The sequence below is a fragment of the Talpa occidentalis genome, unplaced genomic scaffold (assembly GCF_014898055.3).
Source record: "Talpa occidentalis isolate TD23 unplaced genomic scaffold, MPIMG_talOcc4v2.1 talOcc4.4, whole genome shotgun sequence".
Lineage (NCBI taxonomy): Eukaryota > Metazoa > Chordata > Mammalia > Eulipotyphla > Talpidae > Talpa > Talpa occidentalis.
In genome coordinates this window covers 76,865,759-76,890,545 of record NW_023604295.1, presented here as the reverse complement: position 1 = coordinate 76,890,545, position 24,787 = coordinate 76,865,759, and the positions used below count along the sequence as shown (strand labels likewise).

Genomic DNA, 24,787 nt, shown 5'->3' with positions numbered 1-24,787 from the left:
GCCTTCCCTCATCAATCATTACCTAGGGGTGTTAGTTTGGAAGAAGAGAAACAGGTTTTGTTGGTTAGTGATAGATTGCCATTGTATGCCCTTATCCTTATATAAAGTTACTTGATTTTAACAAGGAAATGTGTGAGACTACTTATTTCTTTACATTATAAATATGTGGGAAATTTTGCAAAAACCTTGTAAAAATGCTTTTTAAACTAACTACTATTGAGTAGTTATAGCAATTCAGGGATTCTTTGTGTGCACATTTAGAAATAAAAAGATTGCTAACTCTTCTCACATTTGGAACGTTCATTAACGGAAGTATGCAGGATTTTTCTCACTGTGAACAAGTCTTGGCAAGACTTGTTTTTTAAAAGTATTACCAAATAATTTTAGTGATATGTTTCAGTAGTGGTTCTAAGGAAGTGAAAATAGTGTATTGAGTTGAGAGTTGGGGGAATGTGAGTTATTGGTGGGTCCTGGAGATTTTCACATAGCACCTAACCATAGTCAAATGATCTGGTTTTACTAGAGAGAGAAAGAACATGGTGCCAAAAATCAAAATGTAAACCACCCTCTCAGAAATTTGAAATTAGATTATATGGAGGTAAATTGCATTAGCAGTGAGGATGGAAGCTGAAGACCTGAGCTATGAGGCTTGGACTGGCTGTATACAAACTGACATCTTTGAGAAAGCAGAGGTGAAAGAAGCAAACAAAATTTCTCTCTAGAAGTTATAGCTCTAATCAACTGCCAACCCTCTTTTTAAGTTAAGTTGAGTGTTGGTTATTTTAATGTTGAAATGGGTCTAATTAAAACATGAACTTTTTGAACTCCACTATTGCTTAGGGTTTTACATATTACCAAAGAGTATTTAAATTTAGTTTAATAAGTACCGTGAAACACTTTCTGTAAACCAGGTATGGTACTAGGTTGGGTATTGGGGATGTAGAGCTGGATGTAAGGCTCAGCCTTTGAGCATCTAAGACAATTTCAAGAGAAAGACATGGGGTGGGGATAGGAAGAGAGGGAGGGAGGGGAGAAGAGAGGGAAGGAAGGAGTAAGAAAGAAAAGGGATACTGGTAGGGATGAATATTGGGGAGGAGTTTGGAGTGAGGGAAGCCTTTTTAGGGGGTGAAATGTTAGAAGCTTTTCTAAATGGATTTGCCTGGTGCATGGGGATGTTGACTACGGGAGTGAGGCTAGTAAGAATTGTCCACTGCGGGGTGGTGCAGTGGGTTGAGCCCTGCTCTGTGAGGCTGTCCACAGCCTCTGCGGCTGCAGCATGGGTTTGATTCCTGGCCAGCCAGGGAAATACCCACATGGCGCGGCAGACCTCTCCTGTCTTGCCCGCTGCTCCCCTCAGCAGTGTTTTTGGTTCTCTGCCTGTTCTGCTCCCCGCTCTGTCTCTGGTGGGTTCTCTTACCCTCCCACACCTCTGGCCTGTACCCAATGTATGAATAAATAAATCTTTTTTTTTTTAAAGAATTGTCCACTGGATTGTGAAAACTTACATATCATACTGCAGGGCTTAGACTTTTTCTCCTCGGTAAAGGTTTTATTTTTTCATTTTTTTTATTGAGGTAACATTGGTTTATAACACTGTATATGATTTGGAGGTATAAATTTACACATCTCCAAAAATGTTACCATACCATGCCCATCACTAACGTAGTCCATTTTCATTGATGAAGCCTTTAAGAGAAATGTGGGCTTCTATTTTCATTTTAGAAGGATCACTCTTAGAACCAGTATGGGAGATGAATTGGCAATGGATGTGACTAATTTGGACGCTTTAGAAAGTAGTCTGATGAGGAATTCTGAAGAGGTAGAAAAGAGGATATGGGTTCCAGGACAATTTTTGGGGCAGAGTCTACATGAATTAGAGATGTATTGCCTGTGGAGGAGAGGAGTGTCTGACAACTCTTAAATATTTGAGAGAGACTGGGAAATAAAAAAGGAAGAGATTTGTGAGAAAAGGCAATTCATTTCCTGGAACAAGTAACTGAAATTTGAGGTCAAGGTACTTTGGAAGCATCCAGGTGGAAATAGACAGAACTGTGCAGTCATTGTGTGCGTGCTCTGTGGCCTAAGCACTGTGCGTAGTACCTCACCTGTGTGGGAATATGGGCCAAGAGTAATAACAGAAACAAAAATGTCCTCAGTTGCCAAACACAGATCACAAAAGCAAGAGACTAAAGCTAAATTTTAAAAATACAGAAATGCATTTTTAAAGTAGAAAATTACTTTATTTATTTGTTTATTTTTAACGGTTAAAAAGAACCTTTATTACTTTTATAATAGCCTTTTATGCTCATGCTTTCTTGCCAGGTGCCTTTGGAGCAGGTGGTTTCTGGGCTGGAGCTTTCTGACCCTTCTGAGCTTTAGGAGGCGCAGTCTTCTGGCCCGTGGCTTTCGGGGCAGGAGCTTTCTGGGCTGGAGCCTTCTTGCCTGCAGCAGTCACCTTTTTTGCTGGAACCTTTGCAGCAGCTGCTGCAGCTGCACCCTTTGCAGCTAGTGCTTTTTTGGGAGAAGCTTTCAGAAGAGCAGCCTTTTGAAGCTTCTTAACTTCAAGCTTGATTATTCTGTTTCTCATCTTCTTTGCCTTCATGACTTTGTAACGATCAAAATCTGTCATTTTGGCTTTCCTTTCTCTGGCTTCAATCTTCTTGGCCCATCTTGTGGCTACCCATTTTTTATTAATATCTGCCTTCTCCCAGGCCTGCCGGACATACTTCTGGCGGGCACTGTGTGGGAACTTGAGGATGAAGTCAGTGAGCTGCATGCATTTGAAAGGCCTGTCGCCTTACCTGCGTGCAGGGTCCATCAACCAAAGCCCTATTCTGATCAATAACGTCTACAATCGCGACCAATTTCCCGGCTTGAGGGCCAAAGGAGACGTAGGCCACACGGCCAACCTCCACGAAGCGCCTGAACACCATCTTGGTGGCGCTCGGACAGAAGAGAGAGTAGAAAATTACTTTAAATTGAAGTAGGAAATTCTCCCTGTACCTTCTCACTCCCATTTCATAGGAGCACCTAGTTTAGGGTATTATGCAGAGTATCAGTAGATCTATAAATATTGTCCACACAGCCCCCCTTTTATTTTTCCAACAAATGGGTTCATATTTATACCTGTTTCTGAAACTTTTTTTCATTCATAGTCATCTTTCTTTTTTTTTAAATTTATTTATTTATTCATCCAAGAACTGGAGTATAGGCCAGAGGTGTGGGGGTGTGAGAGGACTCACCAGAGACAGAGTGGGGAGCAAAACAGGCAGACTGACTGAAATACAGTGCTGAGGGGAGCAGTGGGCAAGCCAGGAGAGGTCTGCTGCGCATGGTCATCTTTCTATGTCAGGATGGATAGATGGATAGGTAAAATGTACACATATAGACAGGTAGAACCAACCACCCCTTTCTTTATATTTGGTACATAGTGTTACACAGTATTGTTGCCTCATTTAATTCATCTCTTTTTTTGGGTTGATGAACATTCAAAGTCGCTTTGGTAATTCTCTATTTCAAATCATACTGAAGGAATGTCCTTTTATTTATTATAAATTTATTGTAAACACTGTTGAAAATATGCCTGTTTTAAAATTTGATAGTCTTCGTCAGAAATGTATATCCATTTACATTCCCAGCCACAATGTATGAATGCAGTTTTTTCTTGAACTCTTTTTACCTTTTTATTAATTTTTGTTTGAAGGAATGTTGACATTTTGTCTTGAAGTTGCAGGCATTTCTCTAACCTTTTGCTTGTGCGGAGTTTTTAATTTTTATGTAATCTTGTAAGTTTTTTGTAATTTATGGCTTCTGGGTTAGAAGTGTTTCTCATCAAAAATATTCTTTATTTATTTATTTTTTAATTTTCTTCACACTTTTGAAAATTTTTTTTTTTTAAGATTTATTTATTTATACAAGCACTGGGTACAGTCAGAGGCACTGGAGGGTGAGAGAATTCACCAGAGCGGGGAGCAGAACAGGCAGACAGATGGAGGACACTGCTGAGGGGAGCAGTGGGCGTGGCAGGAGAGGTCTGCGCGCCATGTGGGACCCTCGCTGTCTGCTGGGGATCGAACTGGCGCTGCAGAGGCTGTGGGCAGCTTCGCAGCCCAGTGCTCAAACGCTGAGCCACCGGGGAGGCCTTCTCATCAAAAATACTCTATTTTTCTTGATATGCAACTTTCAAAGCTATTATCTTTTGGGGCCTCCCTGGTGGTGCAGAGGTTAAAATCTCAGTGCTATCAAGCTATTGTCAGCCATTGCACTATGAGTTCCATTCCTGGCCAGGGAGCAACCCACATGGCACAGCAGACCTCGCCTCTCCTGTCTTGCCCTCTGCTTTCCTCAGCATGATGTTTCAATAGATCTGCCTGTTCTGCTCCCCACTCTGTCTCTGGTGAATCCTCTCTCCCCCTCCCACACCTCTGGCCTATACCCCAGTTCTTGTATAAATAAATCTTTAAAAAAATGAAGGTATTATCCTTTCAATAACTCTGGATTTAGAACTTCAGTTATTTGTAGTGTGCTGATATACTTTAGTTTTTTTTTCATATGTATTCTGATACCATTATTGAATAAGTTGTTCTTTTACCACTGATTTGAAATAATTTTTTATATACTAACCCTTTGCACTCCGAACCATTTTACGATATTTTGATTTAATTTCTTGTGCCATTTCAAGATAAAACTTCAGGGAAACATGCATGTCTCAAAAAGTTGCGTTGAAATAACCTCAATTCCCCGTAATCACTATTAAATTGCAATGTCCCCTGAGAGGGGACATCCGAGTGATATGCTAGAATTCCGATGTCCCCTGAGAGGGGACAGCGGAGTGCAAAGGGCTAAATTCCTTAGATCTGTGTCAGTGCTTTCTATGCTGTTTTAGTGGTTTGAGGGGAGAAATCTATTTTATGCACATGCTAACTTTGGTTTTAATTGTCAATAATTGAATATTTATGTAAGTTATGGAAAGCCCTATTTTATTAATACTTCATTTCAGTAATTTTCTGTCTCGTAGATATTGTACATTTTCTCTTCTTGGTGGATTTTTGAAGGTTTTCATAGGTTCCCCAAAATAATCTTATTTACATTTTGATTTAGAATTGCATTGAATTGATAATTTAATTTGAGAACTGGTAATTTTATAATGCTGAGTCTTGCCCTACATGTGTATGTGATATAATACTATTAAATTTTTTCATGTTTTCCAGAAAGGTTCCCATCCACATTTCCTATGAAGTTAACTCTTAGGTATTTTATAATTTGTTGCATTTATTAATCTTCTGTTCTCAGTTTATGTTTTTTTTTTTTTTTTAAGTTTATTTATTTATACAAGAACCCGGGGTACAGGTCAGATGCGCGGAAGGGTGAGAGGATTCACCAGAGACAGAGAGGGGAACAGAACAGGCAGACTGATGAAATTCACTGCTGAGGGGAGCAGCGGGTGAGGCAGGAGAGGTCTGTTGCACCATGTGGGACCCTCGCCGGCCGGCTGGGATTGAACCGGCACTGCAGTGGCTGCGGAAAGCTTCACAGCGCTGTACTCAACCGCCTGCGCCACCAGGGGAGGCCCTGTTCTCAGTTTTATTATATACTATCTGGTTTTGTGTGTTTGAGGTGAACTGGCCACCTTATTCTAATAACTTCGTAGTTAACTGTCTTAGAATTTATAGGTAGACAAGTATCAACATATAATAACAATTTTACCATTTTCTTTCCTTTTTTTTTTTTTTTAAGTTTTTTTATGCATATGAGAGCTGGGGTGTAGGCCAGAGATTGGTGGGGGGCAGGAGGGTGAGAGGATTCACCAGAGACAGAGTCAGGAGCAGAACAGGCTGATCACTGAAATAAACTGCTGAGGGGAGCAGCAGGCAAGACAGGAGAGGTCTGCTGAGCTATGTGGGTCAGCTCCCTGAGAGGGGGAATCTAACTTGTGCTACAGTGGCTGCAGGTAGCTTCATAGCGCTGAGCCTTAACCCCTTGCACCACCAGGGAAGCCCAGTTTTATCATTTTCTATATTTATATTTCCTTATCTTGACCATTTGTCTCAGTTTTTCAGGTAGTGTTGAATTTTAGTAGTAATCTTTTATCATAATAATACCTGATCAATAGAAAAAATTCATAAATTGTTTTCAAAGATAACCACTCTTCCTTTGAAGTATGTTAAAGACCTTACATGGAAGCTAACCTTTTATAAAATTATGCATGTAATGTCACATCTTGTAAGAACTCTAAGTGTTTTACACTTTTTATTTAATCTTCACAGCAGTGTTCAGCGGTAGCTATCACTTCCATCTTATGGTTGATAACATTAAAATTTAGTAAAACAAAAGCCAAAGTTGAGTTTTACCCTCTAGGGAGATTTCTCTTTTCCCTTTTAGTGTATTGATGGAGCTTTTTAAGGTTACTTTTTTCTTTATTGTGAAATTCCTATTTTGCAGATAACTTTTTGAGTTAATTTTGTATTCTCCTGATTACTAAAAAATGAAAGTTGCTTTCTGAATTGTTTTTAATTGACAATGAGAGTTGACACATTGAGATCGTATGAATATTCTATTCCTCCCAAGCCTTTCGCCCAGTTCTGCCTCAATCTATTATATTGGTGATTGCAAATAAACTTTTTTTTCTAATTATACTATATTTAATTAAGGTGAAAAGCTTATGTTGTGATAGCAGAAGGGCTGAATGTGGTTTTTAGGTTTATTTTCAAAAGCAGTTTCTCCTAAAGAAAAATTTGTGTAGATTCTGTATTTTAAAACATAGGAATATAATGAATGCTTAAAGCAGTTTGTCTTCTGGAGGCCAAGAGCAGAATTTTTTCCCTCTTTTTAAAATGCTTTTCCTGGGCCTCCCCTGCTGGCACAGCGGTTGAGTGCTGGGCTGTGAAGCTGCCCACAGCCTCTGCAGCGCTGGTTCGATTCCCGGCCCTGGGCGAGGGTCCCACATGGCACGCAGACCTCTCCTGCCACCCGCTGCTCCCCTTAGCAGTGTACATCGTCACTCTGCCTGTTCTGTTCTCCACTCTGGCTCTGGTGAATTCTTTCACCCTCCCGTGCTTCTGACTGTACCCAGTGCTTGTATAAATAAATAAATCTTTAAAAAATAATAATAATAAAATGCTTTTCCCTCTTTTTAAAAATTCAATGAAAACTATTTAAACTTGCCATTTGGGGAATTTTTGTGGTAAAGACATTATAATTCTGGGCCTCCCTGGTGGCACAAGGAGTTAAGACGCAACCTAGGAAGCTGTCGGCAGCCACTGCAGCACAAGTTCAATCCCCAGCCAGGGAGCTACCCACGTGGCCCAGCGGACCTCTCCTGACTCGCCCGTTGCTCCCCTCAGCAGTGTATTTCAGTCAAGCTGCTGTTCTGTTCCCCACTCTGTCTCTGGTGAATCCTCTCACCCCCTGCACCTCTGGCCTGTACCCCAATATGCATAAATCTTTTTTAAAAAAATTATAATTCTGTTGAATAGCAATGGTAAAATAATTTATGTTAACACTGAGATGAAAACCAAAAAAAATCACACATATTTTGTTTTGTACCTTTACAATGTAATGCCTTTATCTTGCAGCTCATTTTTATCTTTAGTGCTATAATAAGGATCTGATGATTGTGGAATGTATGATCCTGGCGCTTTTCCTTAGAGAAGTGTTTACATAAAACTCCCTTAAATATTTTAGTTCCTGAAACTTAAGGAGTGGCAGTTGATAATGCATAACTCTTTCATTTAGTCACCTTAGTATGTCTGTACTTATGTTTTTTAAGGATTACATAGATGTTTTAAAAATATTTACAGGTTCTGATTTTTTTTTTAGTTTTTTAAAAATAAGATTTCTGAAACATTCCTATTGTCTACCAATATGCTTACATATGTTAATTTTAACTCCATGTGGACCTTAATTAATAGGAAGTCCTATTTTGATGATGTCTGATCTTACAATTATTTTTTCCTTGCATTCACAAAAGATAATGTCATACTTGTTCTTTGCCTGAGAAATTCTGTAGGAGCCTTTCCTTATCTTTCCTTTTAATTCTAAAATACATTCTTTCAATCCTTAGTCCTTCATACTTGTGACTTTGAGACTATTGAAAGATAAGCAGGTTCTCTTTAAATGTCATTAGAGGAATGAACTGTTTTTTTAAAAATAAAATTTAAAAATATTTAAAGTGACAATTTATAAATTATTTTGAATTTATCTTATGTTTTATGTTAATTTTATTAGAAAAACAGAAGTTTGTGTATCCTCTTTGGAGAAGATTTTCTAATACATTTTCTAGTAAAATCATACCTTTACATGGTAGGAAAATTAATAATTATACCATTCAGAATGTTTTTAGACAAAGTACGTCTTTCTCTCTCTATCCTTTCCCTAGTACCCAGTTCTTCAACTTGGTAAACCATTTTTAAACTTTGTTTTTAGCATATCTTAATCAGTATGAAAGATGAGGAATTTCACATTTTACATTGCCTTCTGTCCTGTGTTTAGTTCTTCCTGGGGTTACATTTATAATGGAAATAATATACCTCTTCCTGCTTTTCTTTTTTCTTTGTAGTTGTGGTTTTAAAAAAAATAACATTAAATGTATCATCATAACTATTAAGTGTACAGTTTAGTAGTGTTAACTTTGTTCACATTGTTATGCAACCATCTCTAGAACTTTTTCATCTTGCAAAACTGAAAGCCATACATACTGAACAACTAACTTCCCTCTCCCCTGGACTTTTCCAACCATATTCTTTCAGTTTCTATGAATTTGAATACCCTAGGTGCCTCATCTAAGTGGATGGTACAGTATTTGTATTTTTGCTACCAGCCTGTTAACTCTTAAAATAAGGTCTTCAGGGTTCATCCATGTTACCTTATATGTCATAATTTTCTTCCATTTTAGTGTTCCTTCATATGTATGTTTCACATTTGTTTTTTCCATTTATCTATGCGTGGACACTTGGGCTGCTTCTATCTTTTGGCTGCTGTAAATAGTGCTGCTGTGAACGGCATATAAATATTGGAGTCTTTGCTTTCAATTTTTTGGATCTATACCCAGAAATAGACTTGCTGGGTCATATGGACATTATATTTTTAATATTTTGAATAACCTCTATACTATTTTCTACAGTGGCTGTACCATTTTACCTTCCTACCAACAGTGCATAAATGTTCCTGTTTCTCTACATCCTTGCCAGCACTTACTGTTATCATTGTTTTTAATAGTAGCCAGCTTAATAGGTATGAGATGATCTTCAGAGTTTTGATTTACCTAATGGTCAATAATGTTAAAACGTCTGTTCACATGCATGCTAGCTATTTCTTTATCTTCTTTGGAGAAATGTCTATTCAAGTCCTTTGCCATTTTTATTTTTATATCCAAAGGGCAGGCTTACTATCCAAAAAAAGGAAAGAAAGGAAAAGGACAGACACAGACACAGTTGCACAGACACAGTTGGGCAGAAAGAGCTGCCCTGAAAGGGACAGGTTTGTTAAAAGAGAGGCCTGCATAGACGGAGGCGGGCAGCCTTGGGAGGAGCTGCCTCTGCTGCTTTGCAAAGGGAGAAGGCTGGTGAAGAGAAACACCAGCATAGTCACAGTCAGGCAGGAGAGCTGCCCTTTGATCTTTTTTAAACTCAGGGTTGTTTTTTTTTTCTTGTTCCCTGCTTTTATTTTTAAAGTATTCATTTTAGATAGTGTATTGACTCTCCATTAGTAAGCAGACTTTTTTTTTTTTTTTTTTTAAGATTTATTTATGCATATGAGAGCTCTGGGGTATAGGCCAGAGGTTGGGGGTGGGGGGTGCTGGGAGGGAGCATATAAGGATTCACCAGTGACAGAGTAGAGAAAGAACAGGCATATAGACTGAAATATACACTGCTGTGGGGAGCAGCAGGCCAGACAGGAGAGGTCTGCTGTGCCATGTGGGATAGCTCTCTGGCTGGCTGGGGATCAAACTCATGTTGCATTGGTTAAGGATAGCTTCATAGTGCTGCAACTTAACCCCTTGTGCCACCAGAGAGGCCCAGAAAGCAGGCTTTTTAAATTGAGTTATAATTGACATGTAACATGTTAATTTGGGGTATACACTACAATAATTCAATATTTGTATCTATTGTGAAATAATCATTAGTCTAGTTAATATCCATCCCCATAATGAGAACTTTCAAGATCTACTCTTTAGCAATGTTGAGATATGTAATATAGTATTAACCATACTGTTAATTACTCTAAGTTATTACAGCCCCATGACTTATATATTTTATAACTGGAAGTTTGTACATTTAACCCCCTTCACCCGTTTTGCCCATTCTTCATCCCTTTACCTCTGGTAACCACCAGTTTGTTCTCTGTTATCTATGAACTTTTTGTTTGTTTTTTTATATTGCATGTAAAAGTGAGAGTGTGCAGTATTTTTCTTTGATTTATTTCACTTCGCATACTGCATTGAAGGTCCACCCATGAAGTCACTAACAGCAAGATTTCATTTTTTATGTCCAAGTAATATTCTATTGCATGTATATGTATAGCTATTGAATACATATATGTATATGTCACATTTTATTCATCCTTTATTGGCACTTACATTGTTTCCATATCTTGGCTATTGTGAATAATGCTGCAATGAACAAATGAACATGCTGACACATACATCTTTTTCAGTTAGTGTTTTCATTTTCTTCAGATAAATACCCAGAAGTGGAATTGCTACATGTATCTTATGGTAGTTCTATTTTAATTTTTTTGAACCTCTATACTGTTTTCCAAAGTGGCTACAACAATTTATATTCCCACCAACACTGCACAAAGGTGTCTTCTGGCCACATCCTTACAATATTATTTCCTTTTTACAATAGGTATTCTAACAGGTGTGAGGTGGTATCTCATTGTGGTTTTGATATGCATTTCCCTGGTAATTGGTGATATTGATCATCTTTTACTTACCTTTTGCCATCTTTATGTCTTCTTGAAAAAATGTCTATTCAGATTGTATGCTTATTTTTCAATAAAATTTGTTTTGCTAGTTTTAATTGTTTTTGCATGCTTTGGATGTTAACCTCTTATCATATATATAACTATTGTGCAACCATTGTAAGTTGGGTAAGTTCATTGTCAGTTCTTGCAGACAAAAAGAGAATTTTGGAAATTTCATGGATTTTGCAGTCCTTCAATGGCTGAGACAGGGGACCATATACAAAGGCAGACAGACAGAGCAAGAGAGACTTCTAACATTGAGAGGCAGAAAAGCAATTCCTCTGCCTAGCCCTCTTTACATGTTGAGTGCCCATAGCCACACAACTGATAGATTGTTGCAAATGCAAGGTACATCTATTGTTTGCTAGATGTCTGAATGGTGGAAAACATAGCATTTAAAGGTATGGGCTCTCTGCTGTTTGAAAGGCTACTCATTTTCCTAACAATGACTTAATAAATATTTTCTCCCATTCTGTAAGCTGTCTTTCTATTTTGTTTTTTGTTTTATAAAGATTTATTTATTTATGCATACAAGAACTGGGTACAGACCAGAGGTGTGGGGGGTGAGAGGATTCACCAGAGACAGAGTGGGGAACAGAACGGGCAGATTGACTGAAATACACTGCTGAGGGGAACTGCAGGCGAGTCAGGAGAGGTCTGCTGTGCCATGTGGGTAGCTCCTTGGCCAGGGATCGAACTCGTGCTGCAGCAGCTGTGGATAGCTTCACAGGTTGCGTCTCAACCCCTTGCACCACCAGGGAGGCCCTTTCTTTCCATTTTGTTAATGATTTTCTTTGCTGTGGAGAAGTTTATAAGTTTAATGTAGCTTCACTGTTTACTTTGTTTTCTTGTTTTTGCTTTCATTGTCAGATCAAAAAATATGATTCTAAGACCAATCCTAAGGAACTTAGTGCCTGTATTTTCTGACTTTTATGATTTCAGGTCTCACATTGAAGTCTTTAATCCATTTTGAGTTAATTTTCCTATGTGGTGTAAGCGAGTAGTATAGTTTAATTCCTTTGCATGCAGGTGTCCAATTTTCAAACACCATTTATTAAAGAGACTATCCTTTGCCCCATTGTCTATTCTTGGCTTTTTGTTGTAAATTAATTGACCATATATGCATGGTTTTATCTGGCCACTTTATTCAGTTTCATTTATCTCTGAATCTGTTTTTATGCCAATTGCATACTGTTTTGATTATTATAACTTTGTAATATAGCTCAAAACCAGGGGCATGATGCCTGTAACTTTGCTCTTTCTCAAAATTGCTTTGGCTATTCTGGGTCTTGTGTGTTTCCATACAAATTTTAATATTGTTTGTTTTATTTTTATGAAAAATTCTATTGAAATTTTGATAGGGATTGCATTGGAATTATAGGTTGCTTTGAATGGTATAGACGTTTTAATACTGTTCTTCCAAACCATAAGCACAAAATATCAGTCCATTTATTTGGGCTATCTTCAGTTTCTTTCAAAGCATTGTAGTTCTCATTGTGCAGGTCTTTTACCAACTTGGTTAAGTTTGTTTCTAGATGTTTTATTCTTTTTGATGCAGTTGGAAATTGGGTTGTTTTCTTAATTTCTCTTTCTGATAGGCATTAGCACATACAAACACAAGGATTTTTTTGTATATTGATTTTGTTTGTTAGCTCCAACAGATTTTTAGTGGCGTTTTTAGGGTTTTCTGTTAATAATTGCCCTCTGTGACTAGTGACCGTTTTACCTTTTGGAAGGGGACATTTTTAAATTTATACTTCTATTCACTTTTCTCCACATCTTGACTTTTCCTAATAAGCCTTCCTTGTAAAGGTCTACAGTATTATTATATACTTTTTTTTTTCTTTAAAGCAGTTTAAGAAAACATTTATAATGAATGCTCATGTAAGTGTTAAGCCCTTGAAGAGCCACGTAATATGATTACTTAGAGAAAGAAAAGCTGTGTCAATAAAGCTGCTCTTTTAAAAGTTCCTGTTAACTTTGTTGTTTGGGGCTGGTGTGTTTTTTCATTCAATTTTATCCCATCTGTTTTCAACTAGCTAGGATTTTCTCATATTTTGTGGTCTATTCTGGTGCATTTTTTGTTTTCTAAGATTTTGATAATTTGTCATTTCAGTGGGCCCTTATGATAAAGGGTATAAATGTGTGTTCCTTCTATTATATTAAAACAGAAACATCCCTGTATTGCTTTGGAATTTGTATTATTTTTATCTGTCTAATGAGGTTCTACTTCTATTTAAAGTATTACTTGAATTTTTATACAGTGTTTTAAAGATTTAAAAATTTTATAGGATAGGCTGTATTTTAAGTACTATAAATATTGATTCACTTAATCTGTTAAATCCTTATAATACCAAATGATATGTTATTTTTCCTATTTAATAGATGAGGAAATTGAGCCACAAAGCTGTTAAGTAACTCACCTAAGGTTATAGAGATGTTAGGTGATAGAACTTGGATTCAAACTCAAGCATTCTGACTTGAACTCTCATCATCTTAGCCATTATATTATGAGTGTCTCTCACATGCCGCTTCCCTTCCTAGAATGCTTTTTATTTCTACATTTTCTCGTTTTCCCATAGAGTTCACTATGGGACACCTCTTTTCACTCAATATATATTAATTGAGTGTCTACTCTGGCCAGACAGTATTCAGGTAGTGGTGACAACAGCAATGAGCAAAACAAGGTGCCTGCTCTCATGGATTTCACATATAGTTGGGGGAAACATATATGTGTATAAAATATGTGGAACTTACATATGCTGGCAATTTTTTTCTTTGTAAAATAGAAAAAAATAGTAGACTAATTTATTTTCCAAAATAAAGATTATATATTTAACCAGTCTTTTAAAACTGAGATTGATTGTATTCATTCTTTTTGTCTAAAAATATTTGATAAATGACTGTACATTGGAGCATTGCTTCTGTGGAGACTGATATATCAGATTAGCATATAGGAGGTTTACTCAGGAATACTCTGGGGATGGATGGCTATGGAAAAGAGGACAAGGAAAGGAAGGTTAGATAGGAAAAAAATCAGGCTGTCCTGAAGACTGAAACAAAACCTCACTTCAACCTCGGGGGAATTCTGAAGATAAGTGTTTTCCCTGGGTCATTTCTCAGACCTTTCTACCCCCTAGATCCAGGCAGTCTGTGGTTGTGGGCTGCTCCAAGAAGGCAAAGGAGTCAGATCTCTGAAGGAGGCTCTGAAGGAGTGAGATCTCTGAAGGAGTAATCACTGGGAATTGTCCAGTGACAACATTCCTAGCAGTTCGTATAATAAATTTTCCTGCTGATGGGGGATTCTAGGGATGGGAGGGGAAGCAAGGGAAAGGTCAGATCACAGCGTGCATCGCAAGTAACATGAGATTTTGATTTGAATTCATATTATATTTCCTAACTGCGAGACACTGACAAATATGCCATTGTCCCCCACTTTTTAAATCTGTGTGATAGGATTACTGTCTAGTTAGACAGTTAATGAAGATTAAATAAGATAAAATTTGTAAATAACTGGAACATACTAAGTATTCTGTAGTTGTTTATAGACAAAGGAAACATAAACTGATATTTCCTTGTCAGAGATACATTTTCCTGAAGATGGGTTTCTCCTTGAAAATATTTCTTCTATGTTCAGCCAAGAAATATGTGAGTTCCTACTATGTTAATAGTTACGTGAATATATTAAAAAGTCCTAGAATTTCTGTTTTCCAGTTAAAATTTAGTTGAGGATGTATTACTAGAATATGATGAGATAAATAGCAAAAGATGGAACCTGAGGTACATGATGGGTAAGTTTAGAAGTGTAGGCCATTGTGCCTGTGTGGTCGAAAAAGGTTAATGGTCGTTGACATTGAACTGCCCTTTAAAGACTGGTTCCCACTTCCCTCTATAAATTGTCATAAATTCAGGGAATGACAGGATTAAAACTTGAATGACCAAGTTTTTTATGTACATAGGTGGTGTTAGTAAACCAGTTGTCTTTAGTAGAATATTTGTGTTGGGAATGGTGGGATCAAGTTTAGAATAGAAATTAGAACCACATTACCAAGTCTTAGTATACATCCAGAGCTGGAATTAGATTTCATAGACCCCCACAGAAAAACAATAGTTAAAAATTGAATGTGAACTAAGCTTCAGAGAGAGAGCATGACAGAGAATGAATATGAGAAAGGGTGTGAAGATTGGGAAAGAGAGCGGTAGAATGTGGAAGTCTCAGGGAGCTTTGGTTGTGGGAAAACTGTTGACCGCACCTGAGGGGAAAAATCACATATTGTGAAAAAATTAAACAAGGATGTTAAAAACAACAAAAAAGACTATCTCCTGATTGAAGACTGGAGATTAAATATTCAGAACAGTAGGAAAAAAGCCGGGCACATACTGTTATGAAAAACAAGAGAATTCTAAGGCAAGAGAGTTCTAAGAAGCAGGGGTGCAAACTATATGGGATGCTTAGAAAAGACCACTAACCAAAATGGCCATTTTATGTTTCTGCTTGGCCCTCGGCAGTTTTAACTTTTTTCAAGATGACTAAAAAATTTTAATTTCTACTTCTTAGGATGACCTATGTTCCAACTACTTGTGTCTTCACAATTCCAAACACAGTGTCATTTACTTCCTCTCTTTCTTCAACAAATATTTGAGTACCCATTATGTGCTAGGCACTATGTTTGCAACTAGGAATATAATAAACAAAGCAAAATCCCCACTTCCACTAAGCTTACATTCTAGATAGGGTAGATAGTGGACTATAAATACTAGTTTATCTATCTTGTGGTAGAAGAATTAGGTCAGCAACAAAGCGTGGACCAATTCACACAGGATCTTGTAGACTCAGCTAGGGATTTTACTCTGCATGAGAGCAAAAGGAGTTTATTTGAAGAGTGTGAAACAGAGGAAGGACATTAATTTTATAATGTTTTCTTCAGGGATGTTGGTGTGTAATTGTCTTTTCTTGTGGCATCCTTATCTGGTTTTGATATCAGGGTAATGTTTACCTCATAAACTGAGTTTGGAAATGTTCTGTTCTTTTTTGTGTTTTGGAAGAGTTTGGGAAGGACATTTTCCTTCTTCAAATGTTTGGTAGAATTTCCTAGTGAAGTGTAGAATTTACTAGTGAAGTCTTCTGGTCCTGAACTTTGGTTCATTGGGAGGTTGTTGATTACTGATTCAAAGTCCTTACTTGCAGTCAGTCCAGGTTTTCTATTTCTTTGTGATTCAGTTGTGGTAGGTTTGTTTCTAAGAATTTATTATCTATTTCCTCTAGGTCTTCTAGGTAAATTTTGTTCATAATAGAATCTTTCAATGCTTTGTTATTTCTGTGATACCAATTGCAATATCACTTTCATTTCTAATTTTATTTGAATCCTTTTTCTTAGTGTGTTTAACTGAAACTACACTTTACTAAAGGTAATGACAAGGTAGGGCTCCCTAAACCCCTCCCATTCTCTAGGGTGTCTGGGATGCAACTGTGATTATGTTTGGGAGATTTTCAAAGTGGGGGAAGGACTCCCCAGCAGCTGAGCGCCTCTCTCTTTCACTTGTATTGTTAATGGGTCTGGTTGTCCCGATGGCTCTTACTCCTTGCAGGCCATCTGGATCATAAAGTCCACCACTGTGTTATTATAGCCAAACTCATTGTCATTCTAGGAAGTGAACTTGACAGAGTGTTCTCTGAGAGCAATGCTAGGCTTGGCATTGAAGATGGAGGAATGGGTGTCACTCTTGATACACAGGAGACAACCTGCTCTTCAGTATAGCCCAGGATGCATTTAATGGGGCCCTGTGATGCCTGTTTCATCACCTTCTTGATGTCATCATACTTGGCAACTTTTTCTACGTGGCAGGTCATGTCCAAACTGACACATTGTGGGTGGGGACATGAGGGACTTGCCAGTGAGTTTACTGTTCTTCATGGTGTTAATATTACCTTCAGCCTTGGGGTTAGTGCCAGTAGAAGTAAGCGTGATATTCTGCATAGCCTCTTGACCATTATTCCACAGCTTTCCAGAAGAATGGTCCATGGTGTTATGGGTAATAGTGATGGCATGGAATGGACATGAGTGCCTTTATGCTATCAAAGTTGTTATGGGTGACCTTGCCAGAGGGGCCAAGCAGTTGATGGTACAGGAAGTCTTGCTGACAATCTTGAGGGGGTTGTCATACTTTTCATGGCTCATGCCCATCACAGATATGGGGGCATCAGCAGAAGGGGCAGAGGTGATGGCCCTCTTGGCCCTACCCTTCATGTGAGCCCTAGCTTTTTCCAAGGTAGTGAAGATACCAATGGATGCTACAATATATTCAGCACCAGCTCCATTCCATTTGATGTTGGTGAGATGTTGCTCCTGGGAGATGGACTTTCCATTAATGACAGATTTCTTGTTCTCTATCTTGACTGTGCCATTGAACTTACAATGGGTTGAATCATACTGAACATGCAGACCATGTATGGTTGAGGTCAAAGAAGAGGTCACTGATGGCAACAGTATCCACTTTGCCAGAGTTAAAAGCCCTAGTCACCTAGCCAAATCTTTTCATTCTGACCTTCACTATGGTGTCTCAGAGATGCAATTGGCATTGTATGAGAAGAGGTGTCTGTCTGAACTGGGAGTAGCGGAGAGTCTTTTAAAATATTTTGTTGTAAGTAAAAATCAAAATCAACAAGCAACTATAAACCAGACACACTACAGGGGGGTGGGGGTGAGGGGCGAGGAGTGGAAGGACTAGAGTCAAAATAAGGGGGGCGTGCAATTGTATGGGGAATATAACCAAAATGAAAATGCATACATTGTGCAAAGATGAAAAAAGATGTAAGAATTATATAAAATAAAATATTTAAATAAAAAAATAAAATAAAATATTTTGTTGTAGTTTTAAGTCTTTTAAGTCTTACAGTGAATAGTTGTTAGGTTGATTTATTTAAATACTTATTGCTTGTCTAACATTAATCCAAAATTTAAAATGCATTAATATTCATCCTATATGTTTTAGATGCCTTAAAATATAAATTGTACTTTAAAACTTTGGCAAAAGGGAATTTTTTCTGTAAGAGGCAAAAAAAATGAGAGCACGAGATCTAAAAATCATGTCATACAAAGAATATTTGATGGTTCTCTGGTTGGTTATTCTAAAGAAAGCAGGGCTAAGTAAGAGAACAGATCTTTGTGAAATTATTGATGAGTCACCTCTTAACCAAGCATAGACTTTTTGGGGAGAGGATATCTGGAACAGATTTCACTTAAACATAAGGCAGAAAGTTTGTCAGTAATAGGGCTGTTCATCTGTGGTGTGCAATGAATCACAAAAGAGTGCGTTTCTGATAACATTAAAGCAAAAGTGGACTACCACCTGTCAGGACAGTTATGGTATGCTTCCTGAATTGGGGGGGGGGTGGATCAAGGTTTCTTACAAATTCATTATTTTTATTTTAAGCATTATTTTTTTAAGGATTTATTTATTTACGCACACAAGAACTGGGGTCCAGGCCAGAGGTGCGGGGAGGGGGCGAGGAGATTCACCAGAGACAGAGCGGGGAACAGAACAGGCAGATCAACTGAAACACACTGCTGAGGGGAGCAGTGGGTGAGTCAGGAGAGGTCTGCTGCACCATGTGGGCAGCTCCCTGGCTGGGGATCAAACTCCCGTGCCACAGTGGCTGCGGACAGCCTCACATGTTGTGTCTCAACCCTTTGCACCACTAGGGAGTCCCCTTAAACATCATTTAATACTGATATGTATTTAAGTTTACAAAGATATCAGTAGTTTACTAGAAGATGATGCATGTTGATATGCACACAAAGTAACTAGAGTTCATCAAATTGTGAGGCATTCAAAATGTATAGAGTGTTATTAATTTTTTTACTATTAATTTTAAAAATTTTTACATCATTGTTCATTTTTAAACAATATTTGCTTCCCCCCATGCCCTCAGGTGTAGTCCCCATAGAGTTTCCTTTGCCAATGGAGTGTTACTAATTTTGATCACTGTCAAACTTAAAACTCCTTTTCTTTTTTAGGGATATCATGATAACACATTTTGAGCCTTCAATCTCCTTTGAGGGCCTTTGCAATGAGGTTCGAGACATGTGTTCTTTTGACAACGAACAGCTTTTCACCATGAAATGGATAGATGAGGAAGGTGAGTAGTAAAGAGAGGACTGCCTGTGTAAGCATTTGATTTAATATACTATTCTGTCATTTGTTTCTAAAATATATTAACAGTCTCAGTGTGAGGGGGAAAGGCATTAGAAATTTGATGCCATTCTTAATTTTCTTTACCGGGATAAATTTGTGTTTAAATTCAAATGTACCAAAGAGTACAATCTTTGTTTTCCCCTTACTCCAAAATGGTGACTTTTACTTGACATTTTCAAGGTAAACATATCAAATAGTGTTATGTTTTACTTTAATTTTGAATATGTATTACCTCATGTGTTAATGTAAGAGCTTACCTTCAATAATTTGATTTTTTTATTGAATACTATAAAGAAAATGTTATGGAATGAAAGTGATTGTGACAAACATTATCTCAAAGGTGGTGGTAGAAACTTGATATTTAGTGACTTGTAGTTAGAAAACATTTATTGAATCTGTCTGCTGTGCTGAGGCTAGACATTTTCTATCCTCATAGTATCATAGGGAGACAAACATGTGAATGAATGTAAATGTATAGAGACCACAGAATACAAAGAAGTAGCATCTACGTCTGCCTGAAACATCTGTGACATATGATCTAAACTTCACTATAGCCGAGTAAAAGTATTTGAGGTGGAGGAGGTGAAGGAGAAACCATTTACAATAAATAATAAAATACAAAAAGGCACACAGGTATGAAAAATATGGCATGTGGGAAAGAGCAATAATTCTTTAAATCTGAATTGTGGGAAGTGGTAAGGTATGGACTTAGGCTAGATCTGAGCTTCTCAAAGTGTAGCCTGGAAGTTGCTAGAGAAGGCACTCTTAGGCCCACCATAGACTACTGACTCCAAAACTCCATTTTTAACAGGACTCCCAGGTGAGTTGCATGAATATTAAAGTTTGAGAAGTGTAGGACTAGGTCCTCATAGACTTTGCAAACCACATTAAACTTTATTTTATATGATGAAATGTCATTGAAGTGTTGTTAAAAGATACCTTAAATATTCTGGTTTTGTAAAATGGTTTTCTATTAATTATAATGGATGTGGAATTTCATTTGGAAAAAAACACATTATAAAATTTAGCTTAGTATTGGAGGCCATTTCTTTGTTGCCTAATATGAAGAGCCCCAGAAAGATATTAAACCACTCCAAGCTACATGTAAACTTAAACCCATTTTCATTTTGTAAAGTATATTTTACAAAGTTTCTCTAAGGTAACCCAAGTCCACTATTTGGGAAAAGTAGTACAAATGTTTAGGCAATTTTAGAAAAAGTCTTCTGTTTGCCTTTTGTTTTTCTCTTTCTCCAGTGACAGTTCTAAGGAAACCAGTGGTCAAAGCTTAGTATATATACTTCTAGATATTTTGTATGCATATACAAATGTGTCAATACATTATTTATACTTGCAGTTTTTTTTTTTTTTAAAGATTTATTTATTTATGTATGCAAGCACCAGGTACAGTCAGAAGCGCGGGAGGGTGAGAGAATTCACCAGAGCCAGAGCGGGGAGCAGAACAGGCAGATAGACGGAGGACACTGCTGAGGGGAGCACTGGGCGCGGCAGGAGAGGTCTGCGCACCATATGGGACCCTCCTTGGTGGCCGGGGATCGAACCAGCACTACAGAGGCTGCTGGCAGCTTCGCAGCCAGCGCTGAACCGCTGCACCACTGGGGAGGCCCTATACTTGCAGTTTTTCAACACAAGAAGAATTATATCATGTACAAACAACTAACAGCATATGTGTATATGTAGGACATTTTTTCATTTTGTTGTGAATTTCACCATTACCATTTTAAAACACTGCATAGGCATTTCATGGTTTTTAATCTTTCATTGATGGACATTGGGACTATTTCTAGTTTTTTACTACTATAATCAATATGTAATGAACATTTTTATATGTAATTATGTGCTACCCTAAGGTATGCTCTGTGGAGCAGATTTGTAGAGTGTGCACATCATAAATCTTGGTAGCTAGTGACAATTTGCTATTAAAGAATGTTAAAGCAATTTATTGCACAACTAAATTTATGGCACTACAACATTGAGAGTGTCCCTTCACTCTTGCCCTCACAAACCTCAGATATGATGAATCTTTAACATTTTTACAGTTTTAATAAGTGAAATGCTAGCGTGGTAATTTAAATTTTTATGACATGAAAGTAAGATGGTATCTTTATTCAACAACTTTTTAACATGCTCTGTGGCAAAGTTAGTTTAAATATTGTTAATTATACATGGTGTGAATATCTCACAGTATGTCCAGCCTGAAAATGAGATTATATAACAGTGTAGTGTATAGAATATAGTTAACATCAATAAGTTGATGCTTATAATCAATCAATGTTAATTTTAATCCAGTCTTGATCACTACCTGCTATTAATTTGCTTTTTAGGGCTTTTTTCAATCAGTGCACATAGAAATCACTAGATAATGCATTTTATAAAGGGTAATTGATTTAGAGACAATTCACTAAAATTTTTTATAGTACCCTGAATTTTGTATTGGCTTTGCCCTGGGAGTTCTGTTCCCACATTGTCATATGGTTGTGTCTTTCTTATCATTTGGGTCTTTACTCAAATTTCCTGTCCTCCGAGAAGTCTTTTGTAGAAGCTGTCCATTTTTTTAATTTTATTTCTACACAGATTACATGCTAAAGATCAGAGATCTTGTCTGTTTTTTTCACCATGGAACTCTAGTACCTGGAGCGGTACTCAGTAATAGTATGCTCAAATAATATTTGTGAACGGTACAAAAGCCTCGTAGCAAGTCTTTCCATCACATAGTTTGATGTCAGTTATTAGAGATTTAAATGTTGGAGGTTGCTGTTTATTTTTCCTTGATATAATAGCATATTTTAATAAAGTTACATAGAACATTAAATTAATTCTTTGATGAAACAGTCTTATAATTTGTATTCTTTCTTCCTGAACAGTTATTGTGCCCTAATGTTCTGGCAGGAGGCTACAAAACTGTAGCCTTTGCTCTATCCAATTAAAAGTTTAAAATTTTCATAAAAATCTTACCCTGGTTAATTCTGATTCTGATGCCAGTCTTTTTTTTTTTTTTTTTTTTTGGTTTAGGCATACAGAGCTAGTAATAATTATTGTTATTAAGTTTCTTGCAGTTATTATTTTATTTATGCACACAAGAGCTGGGGTACCGGCCAGAGGTGTGGGAGGTGAGAGGGTTCACGAGAGACAGAGTGGGAAACAAAACAGGCAGACCGACAGAAATACACTGCTGAGGCGAGCAGCAGGGAGACAGGAGAGGTTTGCTGTACCATGTGGGTAGCTCCCTGACTGGGGATTAAACTCACACCCACAGCTGTCATAGCATGATAACACTGAGATTTAACCTCTACGCCACCAGGAAGACCCTTTTTCAAGTTTCTTGTGTTGAGATTTCTTGACCTTAGTTCTATGGTTTATAATTTTCATCAAATTTGGAAAATATTTTGACTATTTTCTTTTAAAGATTTATTTTTATTTATTTATGCATACAAGAACTGGGATGTAGGCCAGCGGTATGGGGTGTAAGAGGATTCATTACAGACAGAGTGGGGAGCAGAACAGGCAGATCTACTGAAATACACTGCTGAGGGGAGCAGTGGGTGAGACATGAGAGGTCTGCTGTGCCATGTGGGTTAGCTCACTTGCCAGGGGTGGAACTCAGGCCGTCTGTCTATAGCTTGATAGCACTGAGACTTTAACCCCTGCACCATGAGGGAGGCCCCTGGCTATTATATTTTCACATTTTTTTCTGTTACTAATCATCTCCTTTTGGGACTGCAGCTACAAGTATGCTATGTCTCTTGAAATTGTAAAGTTCACCAATGCTTTTTTTTTTTAAGCCTTTTTCTCTTCATTCTATTTTGTATGGTTTTATTGCTGTGTCTTTAAGGTCAGTAATCTCCAATATTTTGTCTGCCATTAATCTCATTTAAGTGCAATTTTCATTTCAGACTTTGTAGCTTTTATGTCTAGACATTCAATTTGGGTCTTTTAAAATAGCTTCCATTTGCTTAATACCTTCTAGCTTCTTGAACATGCTGGATATAGTTATAATAATCCTATCTTCAAGTTCTTTTATCTGTGTTAATTTAGGGTCTCTGTTTTTCCTGTTATGGATCATATATCCCTGCTTTTTCACATGCCTAGTATTTTACTGTTCAGCACATGTTTGGTTTCATTACCTTTTTTATTTTTTTTTACTGAAGTAACATTAGGCCTAGTTATATTGTTATATTTTATCAGGTTCTGCACATTGTGACTTTTGCTTTATTGGGTGTTGAATATATTCTTTTTTTTAGAAAGATTTATTTACTTACGCATACATGAGGTGGGGTGTAGGTCAGAGTTGTGGAAAAGTGAGAGGATTTGCCAGAGACAGAGTGGGGAGCAGAACAGGCAGATCGACTGAAATACACTGCTGAGGGGAGCAGCAGGTGAGAGAGGAGAGGTCTGCTGCACCATGTGCGTCAGCTCCCTGGCTGGGGATTGAACTCCTGCTGCAGTGGCTGACAGTAGCTGATAGTGCTGAGACATAACCCCTTGTGCCACCAGGGAGGCTCCATGGGTGTTGAACATATTCTTATAAAGAATTCTTATAAATATTTTTGAGTTTTGTTCTAGATTGCATTTAAATTACTTAGAAACAGTTAATCCTTTGATACTTGATTTCTACTTTTTTCTTTTTTTGTTTAGTTTTTTTGTTTGTTTTATGTGTAAGGTTAAATCTTACTGTTCCATCTTCTCCAGAAGTGTAAGTTGAAGATGGGTTACTTGATAGGACAGCATATGTTTCTGTAACCACTGATTTCTATTTGCAGAAAAATGAAGCAACAAACAGAAGTCCATTATTGTTTTGATTAGTGCTAATGTTGAATGGATAACTATCAAAACACCATAGCATTCTTTTTAATGCATATTTGTATTAAAGACAACCATAAAGACAACCAACTCTTTGACATTTTCTAACTTTAAAAAATTATATAGTGTATATTTGCTATCATTTGTCAGAGATTTCCATAGCATTCTTGGACAGTTTTTGCAAAGGTAAGTATTTGCAAAATGTTTAAGTAGTACAGTCTTTAGGTGGGCAGTATAATGATTTCACAAGTGGTTTATAGTGTTCTGAACCCAGTACTCAGAGGCAGGGTGGCAGTGGGACTCTCATGGTGGGAACAGAAAGGTAAGGGAGGGAAGTATGGTGCTGCTGTCTCAGGCAAATGTTAGAGTTTGCCAACTTTGGTTTTAGGCTGTGTTGATTATTTCAAATGTGGGGCACTGATTCAACTGCATTTGAATTATCTAATATAACTATTGTTATACATGTGTTTCATGTTATGCATCTTACCAGCTTATTGGCTCTGGCATACTTATCAGACTTTTTGAGGTCTAGTCCTCTAATTTTCTTCTCTTTTTCTGTTGGTGAAAAGAAAATGTCAATGCATTGGGAAAAAAAACAGGCCTACTGGTTAATATACAGATTTTGTTACCTTAAAATTTATTAGACTGAGCAAATTTCATCCTGGTTATATTCTTGTTTTAGGATGTGAATTCAAACTTTAGTAATAGAGTGGGCTTTGAGAAATAGCTTTTCCTCTCCTTTGTTTCAGAATGACTCTGCGTGGAATGTTTTACTTGTATGTCCTGCTTTATTTATCAGGCATTAAGC

The 24,787-nt window shown here is 37.3% G+C and overlaps 1 protein-coding gene and 1 pseudogene across 2 annotated transcripts in view; one reads left to right on the top strand and one right to left on the bottom strand.

Annotated features, from left to right (window-relative positions):
- PRKCI (protein kinase C iota) overlaps window positions 1-24,787 on the top strand; it is a 69,835-nt gene that overhangs the window by 3,106 nt on the left and 41,942 nt on the right. The window contains exon 2 of the mRNA XM_037525714.2: window positions 18,984-19,105. Coding sequence (XP_037381611.1) covers window positions 18,984-19,105 — 122 coding nt within the window. The remainder of the gene's footprint in view (window positions 1-18,983; window positions 19,106-24,787) is intronic.
- On the bottom strand, window positions 2,263-2,942 carry LOC119257632 (60S ribosomal protein L14-like; annotated as a pseudogene). Its single transcript, XR_008553921.1, has one exon. The product of XR_008553921.1 is annotated as a 60S ribosomal protein L14-like (transcript).